Below are 18729 nucleotides of genomic sequence, written 5' to 3'. Positions count from 1 at the left end.
TATACTACTTATAATTTTTATTATTTAATTATAGTTAAGTCTCCACCTCAATTTACGTGACACCATTTGAATAGGCACGGTGTATAAAAAAGAAAGAAACACTTAAAATTGTAGTCTAAAACAAACGTTGATGTTTGTGCCGTTGTAAATCATTCCATTAAGGTGAACGGAGAATTTTGAAGTTAAATTATTTTTAAATATAGAAAGATGACATAAATTGGAACAGACCAAAATAGAAAGTGGGTCACATAAATTAGGACAAATGGAGTCTCGTTTAATTATGATAAGTTAATATAATTTTGTGTAAGCAATGAACTCTATAAGTGTCCAATCATTAGTTGAGTTTCATGCCTAATACTAAGTTTGTTCAAGTAACAAATCTCTGCTAGCCAGGATTTTCAAGTGAATTTTTTTGTTCAATCTTGAATGGGTTCCTTTTCTGGCTTCTTTTTGTGCAACATCTTGAAAGTTTTTAGGGAAAGAAAATTCCCTATGCATGAAAGTAATTTGGTGTTTTTATTTTCTTATTGTTCATAGTATTCATGAATGAAGAAATTTTGTGTTAAATAGCTTATCTGAATTGCAACCCAGCAGTCAAATGAAATGCCGGAGAGAATTCCTATCGCTATGTGTTATAATAGGCAATCTTTTCTTCTGATGCTTAACAAGTGTTTCTATATTATCCAGAATGCTTAACAAGTGTTTCTTCTGACGCTTAACAACCATTAGCACATAATCTTCTATATTTGTTTTCCCCCATTTAAGGGTCCAATAATGGACTACAGAACCAAATCTCCCCATGATTCAGTTGGTTCAAGTTTCCCAGCAAAACCACCGTTCACTTTCTTTAAAAAACAAAACATCCTTACATGTGAAACTGAGAAACCACCAGTGGTTCTCTGAGGGAAAGACAAAGGAATTTGATTCCAAAGGGGGAATATAATACAAGTCATATCGGACATTTATTAGTCCTGGTACTTATTTGTTGTAAGAGGAGCAAGACTCATCAACTATTTCAGTACATACAAATTTGAGCAAACACAGACACCACCTATTTGGCACAGAACTATCCCGTGCCATCGATCACATACTCTACATATTATCCAAGTTCCTCGACCATAAAAGGTTGGTCCAAATTGAGAAACAATGGACAATATTGGACAACAAATCCTGATACTAAAAAGCCTCAGATGATTTCACAAATTTTAAACTACATAATATGCAAATTAAAGACAATACTAAGTTTGTTAGGTTAAGCCATAATTTTCAACCCACGATAATGGAGCCAGAACTTCACTGACCACCGTGTGTGGGCTCTGTTTGTGACGACTGATGAGTATCTTTGTTTGGAGGTATGTCATTTCTACTAGGTCTCGGATCATCTCGGTCTGGAACTTCACCAAGTCTCTCCTGCGAAGTATGCCAAGAATTGAAATTAGCACTTTGAACCATGTCACAGCCCACACTGCGTAAATATTAAAGGCTGCTTGGTCCTTCAACTAAGAACATTAATCCTTTGACATTTCCACTCTCAGTTTCTTCATTGTGCTACCAGTAATTGGCTGACAACTATTGAATCTGTCTTTCTTTTTCTCTTCATTTGAGAGAACTAAAGAAAGGAAACCAGAAAATACCTTGAGAGAGGCATTCTGAGCAGCAAGTTGGTCATGCTCACTCCTTAGACGACTCAGTTCAGCCCTAAGAGAGGCATTTTCTTCCTTAAGAACTTCAGCACGCTGTGCTAGTTCATCACACTCCGCCTGGCTCCGAAAGGCAAAGTGGAGTCAGGGGTCAATTCAGATAGACAAAGAAACAAGAGAAGAATTATCCATACCTGCTTCCGTAGCCTAGACCTACGCGCAGATTCCCTGTTGGACTGCTTCCTTCTCTGCCTCTTGAGCTCCCTTTCATCCTAAATTCGAGGAAAAGAAATATCATCAGTTACTATGGACTAAATTACAAAAAGGGCAGCCCGGTGCACTAAGCTCCCATAATGCACGGGGTCTGTTGACTGCATTTCTACAAGAGGTTGTTTCCACGGCTCGAACCCGTAACCTCCTCGTCACATGGCAGCAACATAAAGGAAAATCAAGGGAGACATGTCTGCAGTTAGAAACACAAGAAAAGGACATCCGAGGAGCATGCAGTTAGGGTGGTTCCACCTAAGTACCCAGCATATATCTGTGGCATGACTAAGCACAGTGATGCAGACTTTTTTATCCAGTTTTATAACTTGTGCCTCAAGGGCAAGTATAACAAACTTGTGTCTAATAAGGCACGAGTAAGATATAGGAAGCAATTAATTGCCTAATCAGGCTCAAGTTTGTCCTTTTCTTTTCTATAAAGAAGTGTAGGTACCGGAGTATACCTATGCCCTACGGCATAAGTTGTTTAGAACTCTCCAGTTCGCAGCCTGTCTGATACCAAAGTTTTTCCTTATCAGGCACAAGTTTATTATAATTGCCCTCGAGGCACAAGTTATAAAACTGGATAAAAAAGTTTGCACCACGTGCTTATTCATCAAAAGCTGCACTACCCAGGCAAATATCTGTGGCATTTACAAAGTATATATATGTGTGAACAAATTAAATCAGTTCTACCAGTTATCCTATGAGGCTATGACGACCATATTGAACGGTTCATATTCCTCCCATGTAACTGAAGTACATGCTCTTAAAGCGGGTGTTTAGCATGAAGATAGAACATTAAGATCATATGTATATTCAAATCAAGCACCAGTCTTGTTTTTATATTGCAACATACAGAATTGATCCGCCGCATGCTAAGTTAAAGTTTGAAAAAGAGAGAACATAAAAAAATTTAAAAAAAAAAAAAAAAAGAATACCTGAATCCACATTGGTGATTGGACCATATCCCTTGATCCAGCGGTAACCATTCCTCCAGCAACTGACGCAGACGGTACCTTCCCATGGATTGCAGGAACACTTGGTGAAGCGGCGGCATTCCAGTAGTCCATACCAATATTCAAGTTGGTTGTGGGGCCAGGAACACCACCAGGGCCAGCTGCTGACATTGGCATGATTGCCATAGTTTGGTTGATCAATGGATGAGGAGCACTAGTTCCTCCATTCTGAGAACTATGAGCAGAATTGCCATTTTGAGATGCTTCAGCTGTAGCAGAATGTCACACTTCTACATCAATAATGCATTTCAAAACTCATCACAAAATGTTTAAAGCAAAGTCACACCACCAGACCTGAATCTTGCCTGCCTGCTGACTTCATTGGTGACTCCTACACACAATCAAGAAGAATAATCAAAGATGGTACTAACTACTAAATACGAAAATATTGTTTGCATGTATACTGACTGCAATGGTAATGGAAAGAGAAACCTATGCTCGAAAAGACGAAATCGATGCATTAAGATGGAAAGCTTATTTAATAGTATGCCTAAACAAGATTTAAGAAACAATAATCCACCAAAAAACCTGCCGAGGATGAGATGACATAAATCAAATATCCACCATACAATACCCACATTTTGAGAATTTGCATCACTTCCTTCGCTTGAGCCTTCACTTCCACTCTCGGCACTGCAAGCCCAAAATTGGCAAAGGTCAAACTTCTCAATGACTGAGAGGACTTCCATTTTAACTTCAACGACCTAAACAAACATGCAGAACCAAATACCCATCTCTTCCTACATTGTGAAATGACAGCACAATCACAGGACATCTGTCTAGTTATGGCACGATTGAGTTTGGCAATGCTAGGAAAAGACTGGGACTGCAGTCAAGTTATCACAGAATAGGAGGATCAATAGATTCAGAAAAGAAGATGAAGGGAAGTACCAGACTGCAGCACTATACAGGAGGAGAGGAATTCAAGATGTTTTGAATATAAGGGCAATTCAATCAAGAAAATAAAACAGAATTGTATCATATTCTTCCCCTTTTTTCAATAAGGTGAATAATTTTAGAAAAGGCAAAAAGGTTGCACTCTGAATCCAAGCTCAATAAGAAACCCTATTCTTAAATCTTAACTGATGAATTTCTCATGGCATAACTTATCACAATTGATCACTAAGGAATCTAGACAATCATGATACACAAGCAACCAAGAAAATAAATGAAGAAATAAAGGGAGCATGAAGGTCCTAGGGCTTTGGTCCAGTAGTAAGAGGGCAGCACATGATGTGTGGATTAGGCGTATGTCACAAGTTTGAACCCTACCACAGACAAAAGTTTGATATTTATGGAGAAGGGTAGAGGGACGGGTCCATTAATTGCAGTGTTCCGGACTGTGCGCCAAATAGCGCAAGCAGATTTCTCGGTAATTAAAACATAAAAATACTCCGAGCATGAACTGGAGCCATGGATGATGGAACAACCTCAAACGACTTCAATAGAGCATGCATACTTGATAGAACCCACTAGACCAATTACCAACTAAGCCGATTACTTTATTCATAATTCATCCACCAACCATCTCAGTCAAGCTGCTTATATTTAGCAGAAAGAAATAATCAAGGCAATTTCCATGGAAGTGCCCAAGTATGTAAACCAATTCAAATAGCAACCAATCCTCTGTTTTTATATATATTTCCTCAGTTTGAGTGTCTTTCATATCAGCAATGTTTGAAGACTGAAATACATGCTGGTTAATTTCAAGCGCAATGAAGAAGATGGGAAATGCTAAAGGATTAGGAGACTGGTGTTAATCCCCATCTCCATGTGGTAATATCATTCTGTATGTCTTTATTTTCCATGTTCTTCCTCCCGAATGATTTATTCAGTTGAGTATAGCCATACCTTTTAGAGTAGACTCCATTTGCGGATGCTCCAGACATTTTACCAGGTTCATTATTCTTCCCGGTAATCATATTCAAACTACCCAAGCTTCCTTTAGATCTTTTAATGGGCAATTTCTCCTTTCCGTCAGATGATTTACCATCTACTTCAGCATTCCCAGAGGTGTTAACCTACAAAAGTTCATATACCAGAAGCAGCATGAGAAATAGAAATTTGAACCATTGATAGAATCAGTGAACATATCTAGCTTCGGACTTACTGCAGCTTCAGCAATGCCGTTTGGAGAAGGCATCGCAAAGGGGCTGAAGGGGTAAGATCCCTGATTAAAAGGAAAAAGATTGCATGTTAGCAAAATGAAACACGAGCTGTGTAGCAAGCTGAAAAATATTAGGGAAGAAGATGATACCGGAGGAATAGATGGATGAGCATATATTCCACCATGGGGATACATTGCGACATAAGGATGTGGTGGAGTACCATAGGGTAGCATAGGATGCTGAAAAAAGGAAAAACATATAATTGGTAAAGAAAAATAACAGTAACTTGTATGAGTTACCATCCTCAAAATGATAGCACATCTTTTTCCAAATAAATTCAAAAAAATACCGATTTAGTAAATTTTCGCTTATTGCTCTAGATGCTTGAATCCTGGAAAATTTTCCAGAAGTCTCTATTTTGTCAAAACCATGGAGATGCAGGAAACAAGAAACCAACACAATATTTGAGCAGAAAAATAATTAGCTCAGACATCCTTGTAAACGACTTCGTCTTTGTGAGCTGCGCATATGACTGATTCCCTAAATAGAATGGATATAGAGGATTCATATGACTAGTTCGGGAGCTGTACTACAATTAGTCATATACATCCTTGTAAATTTCACAGAAGGAAATTTTAGAACCTTCGGCAAGGACTTGACCAAGCAGAATCTAGCAGTACAATTGTTGGTTTTGCTCAATTTTAGAACCTTCGCCAAGGACTTAACCAAGCATTTAATTTGCATTTTGTAGCTAATTTCCAACCTGATGTTTGTCACCTTTATCAAGACTTGAGATGCGATGAAGACAACAATAGAACCACATGAGCTAGATAACTGGATCAATCGCAATTCATATATTTTCTCGATAACTTAGGATCATTACAAGTCAGTAGCAGTTGATCTAAGAAGAATTAAGATGGATGGTCAAGAAGAGGCTTGAACTAACAAAAGCTTCTGCATAGAAAACAACTTAAACTCATTAAAGGTGTTCTAGAGACTGCATCAACACAAAGTGGTACCAAAGTTCCCCGAGTTATTCTGCTATTGATGAGAATCAGCTATAAGCTAGTAAAAAGTACCTACTCGAGAGTTACCTTATCAAAAAAAAAAAAAATAGCTGAGAGTTGAGATTAGACATGCATTATCCATGAGCTACAAAATGTGCATAAAGCAAACTACTGACATAATTTTCATGATAGGAAAACCCAAATAGTGAACCATGATAACAGCAGTCGCATACTATTTCATTTATTCTTTCCTTTCCCGAAAATCGTCCATGTATACGTATACTAGTTGCGGGAGGCCCGGGGTTACCCAAACTCAAGATATAAAAATAGTACGTAAATTTTATCTAATAAGTATAATTTATGTTACATTTGTCTACTATATAATTAATTTAATGTAATTGTAGGTTAAATATATTTTATTGATAAATTTTCATAATTATTAATGTTTCTTCATCATATAATTGGATAATTTTTAAATCATTTATGAGGAAGCAAGTTTGGTAGGAAACTTAGCAAATATCAAAGGGACACAATTGATTCGATATTCTACAAACATGATAGAGCATGATAATTACAACTGGACGAAGATCATTTAGTATTTTTATGATTTCGTGAGAATGCAATTTTTATTTATAGATAAAAATAGATATCTTTTCATATTTATTAAATTTTCACTCATTTATTTTATGTTTTGAGGCTTTATGCTAGTTAAATGTGGGTTTTAACGTTACTTTTAGACGAAATTCAAGGAACAACCTAAATTCATTAAAATGAGCCTCAAGAATCAATTTAGTTCTTCATATAATTAGTTTTTAGTTAATCAAAGAAGAGATAATGAATATAATTTGATTTTGAATTAGACTGGTAATGCTACCTTCATCTTCAACATTATACAACACCATCCAATAATTTTACTTTTTGTATTTGTAAGCACATGCAATCTCACTAAAGAAGCAACATGTTGGAGGTTTAAAATAATTGAGGAACATATGACGTGAGAAATCTTTAAATGTAAAGTAAGACCTAATAAATGTTGCAGTTGAAAAAAAGAAAATTTGGCTCTAAAGTTACCTAAATTTTACCCGTCTAAGGATAAAAAATTTAAAAGGTACTTCCCCGGATTCATATTATATGGTGTTTTTAGCTTGGGAACACCCTTTCAGATATTACTCACCCCTAGAAGTAAGAAATCTTTTGACTATATTAATCCTTAATTAAATACTATCAATTTAATACCATTTCTTGCTTTTGAAATTATTCAATTATCGAAATAAAGGTAAAAAAAATTTAAAAATAATACATGCTTGATTGTATAAATAATTACTTATTTTAAATTAAATATAAAAGTTAAAACAACATATAATACAAATCAAAGGGATAAACTAATAAGCAACAAGAAGAAATTTTTGAAACAATCACACAACACATCAATTATAAAAGCCCACGTGGAAGTGGTCTTCACTAATAATGAGAGCAAAAATAAGCAAATGAAATTATGCAAGGACAAATCAAAGCAGCCACGTGGAAGAATTCTATATGATGCTGTGAGGATGTGAAGACAACAAAACCTCACATCCTCACGAATATTAAGTAGTAATATAAACAGGAGAGAACACCGTAAAAATATACAGGCACCAGGGATTTCTCTATTATAAGCATCACATAAATCAGAAAAAGCTCTTCAGTCAAATGTGAAAGCTATTAAACTCTCAAAGCTCTAAAAGGAGCATTCTGAGTATATTCTGAAGAAAGAGACTAAGTACAACTGATGCAAATTTAGGTCACGACATGCTTACTCATTGCATTAACTTGATTCCTCAAAGAGGAGTTTATAATGCCAATTATAGATACTTCCTCAGAACAATAAAACTAATTATAACAATAAAGCAGTAATTTTTTGATAAGGAACAATAAAGCAGTGATAACAATAATAACAGCATAAATGGAAAAAATTCCACAAATGCTGTCTGAAACAAAGAAATGTTCCACAAGCATGGAATTTACGTCCATAATTAAGGAGGATGCTGAAAGAAAAATGACTACGGCTTTGACATTCCTTAGAGACAGGATATAATTCAAGACTCTATCATCACAAAGGCCAAATCAACTATTCGAGTGTAAAATATACTGAAACTACCAAGTGACATTTCATCTTTTCAGCAGAGCATTCTTTTCTTTTCCTTTCTAATCTTTTTGACTACAAAGGATGAGGGCATTATTGAATATAAACACACAATATCAAAAGAACCTACCAGTAAAATAATGAGACTTCAATGCATAACATGAACTTCAGTAGCAAAAAAGCAGGTTTAACCAGTAAATAGTTAGTGATAGAAAATGAGGAAGCTTAAGAGCAAAGCTCATCAGGTATAAAACAAGCTTCCTGAAACTTCTCTAAAGTACAAGCCCAACTCTCTACTATTTCAAATCCAGAATTGGTGATAGCAAGCAGCTTTTCATTGATTATCACAGACTAATACTGCATATATCCACCATTATTGAAACATAAACCTCTATACAGCATTATGAAAACTAAGCAGGTGATCCTAAAATATCCAGAAACATGCTTGTTTATGAAGATGTGATGACTAAACTACCTCGTGTACAGCCAATCTAATTCTTGTAGGAAACACTAAACATACCATGAATCATAATTCCACCGTACCTGAACTCCCCACATGTAAGGGTGTGCTTGAGGACTTGAAGCCATGAACCCATGTGGAGGCATCTGAGGATATCCCTGCATGAGGATAATCCATGTCCTTTGACTACCAATAATGAAATATCAACAAATGAAGTAAAAGGCTGAGTAACAATGCTACAGAGAAACTCAACCTGAAAGCCGGACCAGTCTGGATTTACTGTACCAGTGGCAGTAGATGAAGCCTGCTCCTACATGATGCAAAACAATGATGCTATGGATTTAGGCTCACATGATATATAATAACTCAGGTTATAAACAGAAATAAGAAAAAAGAAGGTAAAAAAAAAGAGTTACCTGTGAATTGGGTGTTTTTGCCTCCTTTGCGTCCTTAGAGGATTTGTCAATATCACTGCTCCCCATGGCTAAACTGCACCACTACCTCAATAACTCCTCAAACCATCCTGTCACGCAAATTAAAAACACATACATGAAGTTCTTCATGAGAATCAGCTGAAGTTATCTTTTTCAACACAGACCTTACACCTACCTTTGTGGGGTGGACAATAGAAACTCGGCTCAAAAGAATTGTAATCAAAACAAGATAGAAAGGAAAATAACAACCGCAAAATAGCAAGATACAACAACAACAACGACAACAAACCCAGTCTAATCCCACAAATGGGGTCTGAGGAGGCAGTGGCAGAGCCACTCATGGCCAAGGGTGGTCACCTACACACCTTTGGCTGGAAAATGGTACTAGTATATAGATTAGATATTATAGTCAACTGGATATAGATTAAATATTGAACACCCTTAAAATAATTGAGATAGATAGCTTAGGCGTGAAGGGTGTTCAATTTTACCTAAAAGTCACGGTTTAAAGCTTGCGTCAAACGTTGGCCATCTTCTTTCTTTAAAAGAAAACATACAAACATTGCCTGAAGCTACTTGGTTGATTTGTATTTGCATTTATTTTCTTCTATGTTCCGACTAAACTTATTTGTATTTGAGTTATGATTTGCATTTGTTTTTTTCCTATGTAGGTTTGGAGTTACGTAGGTTGTTGAAGCTCCTTAGTTTTTCTTCTATTTCCTGAAAAAGAAGAGAAGTCCTTCCACGTGTTCTGGAGAGAAGACGTATTGTTAAAAAGAAGACGAACAAGATCTAATAGCAAGTTAGCAACCACTTATTTTGTACTCTTTTCTTTTGTAATTGCTTTTGTGAACATTTTAATCATCCAACTTTGTTCTGTTTCTTTCCTCTTTTTTTTTTTTTTTTTCAATTTAGAATTTGGTGATCTTTCAAGAAAATTAATTGGCTCGTTATCTTTCGCTTTGTAACATTCTCGGAATGCCCCATGTTGTTCTCCACTTGTGGGATTACACTGGGTGTGTTGTTGCTGTCATTTGCGACTCAATTACCGTAAGAGTTTTCTAGCAATGAAATTTATCAAGAATAACTTGTGAAATCAAATGGACCATAAATTTTTAGGCGGGTATGCAGTGATGATGTTAAAAAAAATTCGTCGAACTCATTTATCAGGAAAAAATATTTACTCGTCAACATTTGAACACCCTTAGCAAAATTTCGACCTTACCCCTACCTTGCGAAGGTAGAGAGGCTGTTTCCGATAGACAAAAATAGCAAGATAAACAAAGCAAATGAAGTAACAGGTAACACACACACACACACAAATCCAAAGCATGAATTTACATATCTCTGAAAGTAAAACACGAAATAGACCAAAATTACGACAAACAAACACATACGCAAAAGGACACAAGCTCCAGCAAATTTGCAAAACTAAACCAAATCAGCATTACACCATCATTCCACGTGTCCATTCATATGGATTTAGTATTACCTTGCTATAATCTCCACAATTTCGAATTTAAAAAGTGAAAAAAGTCTACAAAAAAGCAAAAAGCTCTAGTCTCCACGTCACACACAGGTACAATTTATGCAAACAATTAAAAAAAAGGAGCTTTTACGAGAGTAAACATGAAAAAGAAGCACAAAATTAAGTAATTAAATGAATTACCGCGAAGATAAAGAGAGACAGCACTGAATCTGAAGAATTAGGTATAAGCCCGAATAGAGCGCCCAGTTACGTATAACTATGTTCAAGTGTGTGTGTAATGTGTATATAAGCAAAGCTCTTGTGAGTGAAATTTAAGGGTAAACTTGAGGGAATATACGAAGATTAAGAAAGAGAAAAAGGGGTGAATTTTAGAGAGAGAAAGGTAGGGCTTTGTTTGGGGAAATTGGCCATCACATTGAGTCACTGTCCCGGTGAATTGGTTGGTGACGTGGTGCACTTGACCACTTCAATGGCTCAGATTCCTTTCTGTATTATTATTAATATTATATTATATACTAATATGTTCTTTTTCCTTTTTTTTTTTTTTTTTTTTTGAGTAAATACTGTACAACGCCTTATTTTCGACAAACATCATAAAATAATAAACCTGAAAATCGGTCAGGTTCGCCACTTAACCCCCGAGGAAATTTGAGCCCTTTTTCAGTGATTTGAGGTTGTTTTTTGTTATAAATTGTTTATAAATTTTTTTAGTTTTTAGGTTTTTTTTGTTTTATCCAACTTTTTTTTTTTTTAAAATTTTTTTTTTGGGAAAGTTGATTTTTCCAACTTGTTTAAAATGTTCAAAATAAGTATCAACTTTTTGCCCCATCCAAAATTTTAGAAAAAAATAGTTAACCCCCGAGGAAATTTGAGCCCTTTTTCAGTAGGCGTTTGTTTGGCCATGAAAATCAAATACTTTTTACTTTATTTGGAATTTAGAAGTTTGAGTTGAATATGAGGTTGTTTTTTGTTATAGTTTTTGTCAAAAATATTTAGTTGTTTAAACGTAAAGTGAAAATATGATTTTAGGTGTTTTTCAAATTTGGTATTTGAAATTTTTGTATTGATTTTTAAATAAAACGGAAAAATAATTCCGCAAAAAAGTGAAAAATGTTCATGGCTAAACGGGCCCTTAAGGTTGGTGTTTAATTTTGCGAAAGTTGATTTTTATTTATTAGTTTACTTTACTGGAGTACTATATTACTGCTCCCTCATGTTCAAAATAAGTGTCGACTTAACTTTTAGCACACCTCTTAAGAAAATATTAATTTCTAAAAAAAAATAGTTATTTTAACTAAATTACCTTTAAAGAAACGTTATTGAGATCTGATCACTTAGCACTTAATAAGGACAAATATGAAAAGTTAAGTTAATTTCTAAATAGACACTTATTTTAAACCGGAGGGAGGAGTACATATAAATAAGTTACAAAATTTTGTAATCCTCAACAAAGAATGACAAAGTGGTTTTGTAGTTGGAAAATAAGCTATATGTGTATTTTTTTTTAAAATCACGGAATTTTTTATTTAATCATTTAGCTTATTTTCAAACACCTCGATTATATTTAAATGGAATACTTGTCACCTCCTATAAAATAAGCATAGTTACCCTTTGATTAAATTGATTAAATGACAGAAACGAGTTCCTTATTAGAAAGAAAGATATTTTGCCTTGGTATTTTTGTATCTCCGATATTTAAACCTAACACTCATTGGTATTTAACTTAAAATAATATGTTTATCTTAATTTTCATATTGACCACTAGGCCATACCCTTAATAAATACGTGCCAACAAACTATCAAGTTTTCAGGCCCATTAACGACTTAACCGACCTTTAAAATATTTTTCTTTTTTATTATTATAAAATACGTAGCAACCCGATTTTCCCCATGATTTAAATTCTCTTTAATATTTTTAAATTATAAATGGTTAGGACTTAAATATACTCAGCATATACACCAAGTATATACACATATATATGAGATATATGTGAAAAGGCTTCCCTTTTTTTAATTTTCAGTTGGACCGAGTCCAAGCCCAATGGGGCTGACCCGGCCCAAGACTCGGCTGATAAGGGGTAACACCCCTTTCATTTTCCATTTTTCCCACACCAAACGACCCCTAATCCCTCTCTCTTTTCCCCTTCCCTTTCCCCTTACCCTAACCCTAGCGCCGCCTTGCTTTTTTCTTTCTCTCTCATGCCAGAAATGGCAATGTTGCAGAAGGTACAAGGTTTTTGCAGCCTTCGTACAACCTTTTGCGTGATACCATTAATGATCTGGCCTCGTTTTCAGCTTCCTCACTCCAAAGACGATATAAGTCACTCTCATTTTAAGTTTTTTTTCTTTAAATTTTGAGTCTAATATATGATTTCCTGCATTTGTTTGATTTTATTTTGTTGTATTCGTTCAAATTTCATTGGTCAAGTACAAATGGGCCAGATCGAGTAGAACAATACTCAGATCTGGCCATGCATTCTTAATTCTAGCAAATTTCGACCGTAGATCTTATTTACAGAGGCCATTGAATGGAAAAAATGTTAGTCCCACATCGGTATTTTGAGGTTCCTTCACAATTTTCATCACAAAAGCAAGTTTTAACAAGTTGAACAAATCGAAAAAAGCTAGAATTTAAAGTCAAGAACTTGAAATTTAAACAAAAGTATAATTGTAGACTCAAAAAACTCTCCTTGTCGAGTTTGAGTCCCTCAGTTATAAAATTTTATTTATTTTGTCCTTCTCTTGTGGTTGAGTTCGAGGGTGAAAGCACAAGGAGCTTTCGAATCCCTTCTTGACCAAAGGCTGCATTGTAAAAAGGTAATAGCCCACACTTTTTGCATATTTTGTTATTTTATTTATAAGTTGATGATTGGTCTGTGTTGTTAAGTGTTCCTGACTGATGGTCTTATAATAGGTTTTTTGCCTTAAGCAAAACGTTTAAATAAGCTCAAAATGAGTCCCTCCTAAACATGATGCCCTATTTATCATTATTTACTTGATCTAGTATTTTATTATTTGTTTTGAGTTGGATGTTCTAGATTAGTGCTAATCTTTTGCAAGAATGTTTGAGACTGCTGAAAATTTGAAATGATTCATATTGAAATGGTTTTGAGGTCTGATAAAGGTAAACCGGTATGCTTTGTTGGGAAACTAATGTGCACTATTAACATTAAGCTGATTGAAATAAAGGCAAGGTCTAGTTATTATTAAGCTAAATGTTTGAATAGGTGGGACCAAAGGCATGACTATTTTATTAAATTATTCAAATCAATCATCCAACAAAATAAGTCTAAAACGTAAAACAATAAAAACAAAGACCAATATCCAAATTGGTAAAGTAGCCAGTGGAAAACCCATTTGTGCTCCATTTTAAAAAGCTCCTCCGGCTCCTTTCTATGTAATCAAATGGCCAATTTGAGCATTTTGAGCTCAAATCTTGCTTATGCAAGCTCAAATTTAGCCGATGTTGCTGCTGCGAATGCCGATTGCTGCGTCTCCTTTGTTGTTTCTTGTTGTTGAATCTGGTGCTCCATCTATGAGGTTTGTAACGAAATCTCTGTCTTTCTCTTGTTCGCCTTTTCCTTGCTATTCGTCTCTCCAAAGTCTCGCTGGTGTTTGTTGTTGTTGATGCTTATATCTGCTGAATGTGTTGTGTTTTGTTAATTTTCGATCCGTCATTTGTGTTGCCTTCCGGTTCATTTGTTTCTCTCTTGCTATTTGTCTCCAAGATCTAGTTGATTTCTATTGTTGTTGATGTTGGCAAATGTTGGGTATGTTGTGTTTTGTTGATTTGTGTTGCCGTTGTGTCTATTTGGGTTTTATGTGTCTTCCATTCCGAAATTCCCAAATCTAGAACTGAATTTTGTGAGTGTAACTGTGTATGTGTATGTCCTTTTACCTAGTTATGTGCTTCCATCCCTTGTTGTTGGTGACTTTGTATGTTGTGCTTGTATGTGATTTCCTGAAAGTCTTGCTTCATCCTAAATCCTACTGATTTCCACACCTGGGGTTGAGTACCAACAGATACTAATACCACCCAGTATGCAGAGATCAGTTGGATTAACATGAAGCTTAAGTCAAGAATAAGCCTAATTGGTGTTTCCTTCGTTTGTGTCTTCTTGTCCTTCTGCTTCCTTGACGTTATCGATCCTGCTGTACCTGCATCCAAGAACAAACTGTTAGTAAAAACTTGATCCCCCTATTCTCCTCCCAAAGGATTTGAATATTGGGATCTCTTTTACCACCTCTCTTTCCTTCTCCTCTTATGTTTTGCAACATTTCCTAATCCTCATGTAAGGTGTCTCTAACTTGTCACTGTTAATTAACTTCCTGCCTTGGCTGTCCATTATTAGGGTGACATTACTTTGCAAGTCTAGTCTATTTCAGTGTTAAAACATGACTAGGTAAAAGGGAGGGAAGATAACACCACATAGGCTAGCTTGAACCTTGTGTACACTCATGAGAAGGGATCTGCCTAAAGATTAGTTAGTAAGGGGGTTTGAATCAGTTCTTTTGAGGAGGCTACCATTTAGAACCTGAGTAGAAACCTAAATTGTTTGCCACACAGCCTTGCTTATAAGGGTACCATATTGTTCTTTGCATCTGCATTACAGTTTAAGGATTTTATTTCATTTGCCAGTTGAGTTCTGTCTTCCCTCTTCCCTTTTCTTCATTTTATGTGAATCTTGTTGTGTCAAAGGCCTAAAGGTTTGATCATGCTTAAGAATTAAAGGGACTCCACTGAGAATCAAGGCTGGTTCATGGCCATTTGGTTATTTGTTTGCTTGAAATCCCTTTGTATCCTGCTTAGAGGTTCTGAATTTCTCAAGGGGAAAGTCAACACTGTGCTCTAGCCAATGAATGTGATCATGCTATATCCAAGGTCAAATTGCCAACCTAGCCTGTATTGTTAAATCATGAGATTCCTACATGAGTTCTATTGGAATATAACTAGTTCAAGATAAAAAAATGGAAATCTGCCTATTGTCCACTACTTGAATCATTTGTGTTTGGGTCTAATCTCTAATACTCTGTCTAGATATTCTAGTTATCATCATTTACTTGACTGCCTCATACACATTTTCCATGACTTGGCCAGATGAAGTTTGTAACATAACATGACTTGCTAAATGCCTAGACTGATTTAAGATGGTTCTGTGAAGTTGAAGTAAGCTAAGGAACTTGTTGATGACACCTTGACTTATGCTGTGATTCTGTGTGAATTTTGTTAGATTCTAGTGGTGAAAATGATCCTAGTCTTAGCCTAAATGGTCATGTCTACTTATGTGTCCATACATTTGAACTTGTTAAGGCACTTGGGCACGTAAGTGATTCCTGGTAGCAATGTTCTTCATGATTAGAAAAAGATTGGAGGTAAGCTAAAAACCACATGGCCAGGAGGAGTCTTTTTTTAAAAGGTGCCTTGAGAGGGGATCTGGGGGGCGAGGGGGGGGGGGATCAAGCACTGTTTGATTCACCACACATTTCCTTCACATAAAAGGCATCATGACACTTTCATAAGCCCATGGTGGTGCATGCTAATTGTACAAATCTTTCAAAATCAGGTGAATTGTTGCTAGAACCTACAAGACTTGGCTAAAACTAGACATGCATTGATAAATGGCTTAGTAAAACCTAGTAATGAACCTAGGTGCATATGTACATGACTGAACTAGAATACAAAAGGAAGAACTTAAAGGGAAACAGGAAATATGAATAGGTAAGGCATTGAAACTAAAACTGAGTACTTAAAGACTGTTAAGATCATGTAGACCCTGCTCCTCTTCAAGAAATTCCACCAAAGAGACATGAATGATTTTATGCATTCTTTCTATGCTATGTATAGAGCCTGCATACGTTTCACTTGATGTTTTCATCTTGTTAAGTCTAACTGGGATCTGAAAATCCACCTCTGTGCCATGTTTATATGTCTAACTTGACTGAAATCAGTTCCCTTTTCTCTATGTTATACTACGTCTGTCCAATCTGCATCTGGCCTTTGCAAATGTAACCTAGATATGCTCTCCTTTTTACTTGGGCGTGCTTTGGTCCCCTTCATATGTGCAGTGTGTGTATGTGATTGAACTCTATATTGGAATCTTACTATGGTTGTACATCTTTATAAAGAGATTGATAAGCTTATTTTGTATAGACCACTCCTGGCTTATAATGATGCATAGTTTGATGAATATATTCTTGTCCCTTGTTGCAATTGAGTAGTAGTAATGGTGTACAGTGAAATATTGTCCTTTGTTTATTAGGAGTTATGTTTTTTGGCTATTCCTCAGTGTCCTTGTTTGAAGGCTAGATTGTTCAATGATACTTGGTTCTAAGTGTACACTTGTGTTTGATTATGGTAATGTTGAGGATCATTTGGGGTTGTTTGATTATGGTAATGCGACGCCGGGAATAAGGATGGTGACAACCACCCTAATCTCATTCTAAAATGCTCGGTCCACACATCACAAAAAAATCATGTTAGGAAAAAATATCATGTTAGGACAATTTGGCTACTTCTATTATTATTATTACTATACGTGTATATCTTCTATATATTATGTGAAATTTTATGGGATCCAATCTAACCAAATTCCTTTTCTTTTCTCCTCTTCCCCTCTCTTACTCTTCACACGGTCATTTGGGCCGAGGACACAGCCTTTCTATTGGGCCAAAAGCCCAATAGGACAATCCTTTCAGACTTCTATCGAGTCCGAGGAAGGAAAGCTAATATGTGTATCCATGAAAGCCCAACCATGGGTGAAAATGGTTAAGGGGCTTGGTACACCCCAAGTCATTTCACTATTATTGTATGATATGTTTATATTTATACTTGTATTTGTAAACTCACATTACTATTGGAAACCAAATGGTTGGAACTAGATGATTTAGGCAAACGGTACTTAAGCCGTTTAGTTGGACTTTAGGCTCCTTCGCGAATTTTCAAAACCCGTCCTATTTTCATACTTTTAAAGAGGATTTCTAAGAGGCAAATCGGATGGTTTTTTTCTTATAAAATAAACTAGATTTAGGGAAATTTGGGTAGGCGTTAACATATAAACATTTTTATTAGAACTACTTACCTATAGTCCTTTGTTTCAGAATTAAAGGAATACATTACCTTTTCATCATAAAACTAGTTGTTAAAAATGAGAGATTTTATATAAATCACGGCTAATTTTCCAAAACCAAAAAATGCTACACTTTGCTTAAAAAATTGGCATAGTTTTGGATAAAACCCAACAAACAAAATCGAGTTTTTGGGCCAAGGCCCACCAAATTGCCACAAATCAAGATTTTGATCCAAAGCCCAGTCTTGGATGATCCTTTTTTTTTTTTTTTTTTTTTTTTCCAGAAATGAAACAAACAAAGTACATTTTCTGGGCTAGAGCCCATTACATTTTCTTACCCAAAAATCACAACTCTTTTTTTTCCTTTAAAACGGGCATGAGTTTACATAATCCTTTACTCGTAATAAATATATTGTCGCCTATTATTTATTATAAATTAAACCTATTCTTTTACGGCCCAATGCTGAACCAAGCTGAATTTTTAAAACAAAGTGCAAAAAAATGTTCTTTTTAATAAAATGGAATAATAAGTAAAGAGTTCTTGGCGTACATATGCGATTAACCCGAACCAAGTGTGGATTAAGGAATGAACTGGAAATACATATATATTTTTATCACAAAATAATTTCCTTCCTTACAAAAACTATTTATCCTCATATATAAGAGAAAATATATTCATTGGTATATGATAAATCCAACCTAAAAATAAGCCCATATATAAGGGAACTACACTCAATTCTTTCAAAGAAAGATTATGCAATAAAAGGACAAATATTTAGAGGAATTTTGCACTAAATAAACAGTTGATGCAAATACCCACACATTGGAATTCGAAGGTCAACCGTATAGTACGGATCCTTAATACTAGAGTGCCTAACACCTTCCCTAGGGATCACTAAACCCTCTTACCTAGAACTTTGGATTAAGAAGAATTTTCACGGTGTATGAATAAACCCTTCAAAACTGGTTTTCCTAATTTCCTAAAAATTAGGTGGCGACTCTTTTAAAACAAAGTCCGAAAGAGCACCAACGAGTTCAAAGTAGCTTTTCCGAGCGCTAACCCCGCCCGCAAAAATGCTAACCGTAATACCCATAACCCCATTTTTCGTACCCCCAGAA

General features: G+C 35.4%; 1 protein-coding gene across 1 annotated transcript; it reads right to left on the bottom strand.

Annotated features, from left to right (window-relative positions):
- Positions 1-905: 905 nt before the first annotated feature.
- Positions 906-10767, bottom strand: LOC132030120 (bZIP transcription factor 16-like). The gene is made up of 13 exons (XM_059419611.1): positions 10724-10767; positions 9037-9143; positions 8874-8930; positions 8704-8778; positions 5181-5270; positions 5034-5093; positions 4775-4944; positions 3502-3556; positions 3218-3254; positions 2846-3132; positions 1835-1912; positions 1635-1760; positions 906-1410 (listed from the first exon to the last, which is right to left on the bottom strand). Exons 2-13 carry the CDS (start codon positions 9100-9102, stop codon positions 1294-1296), a joined length of 1218 nt encoding a protein of 405 aa, XP_059275594.1. The 5' UTR covers positions 9103-9143; positions 10724-10767; the 3' UTR covers positions 906-1293.
- Between the last annotated feature and the right edge of the window lie 7962 nt (positions 10768-18729).

The sequence above is a fragment of the Lycium ferocissimum genome, chromosome 9, assembly GCF_029784015.1.
Source record: "Lycium ferocissimum isolate CSIRO_LF1 chromosome 9, AGI_CSIRO_Lferr_CH_V1, whole genome shotgun sequence".
Classification (NCBI taxonomy): Eukaryota; Viridiplantae; Streptophyta; class Magnoliopsida; order Solanales; family Solanaceae; genus Lycium; species Lycium ferocissimum.
Note: the sequence above shows the minus strand (reverse complement) of the source record. Positions and strands in the feature narration are given on the sequence as shown.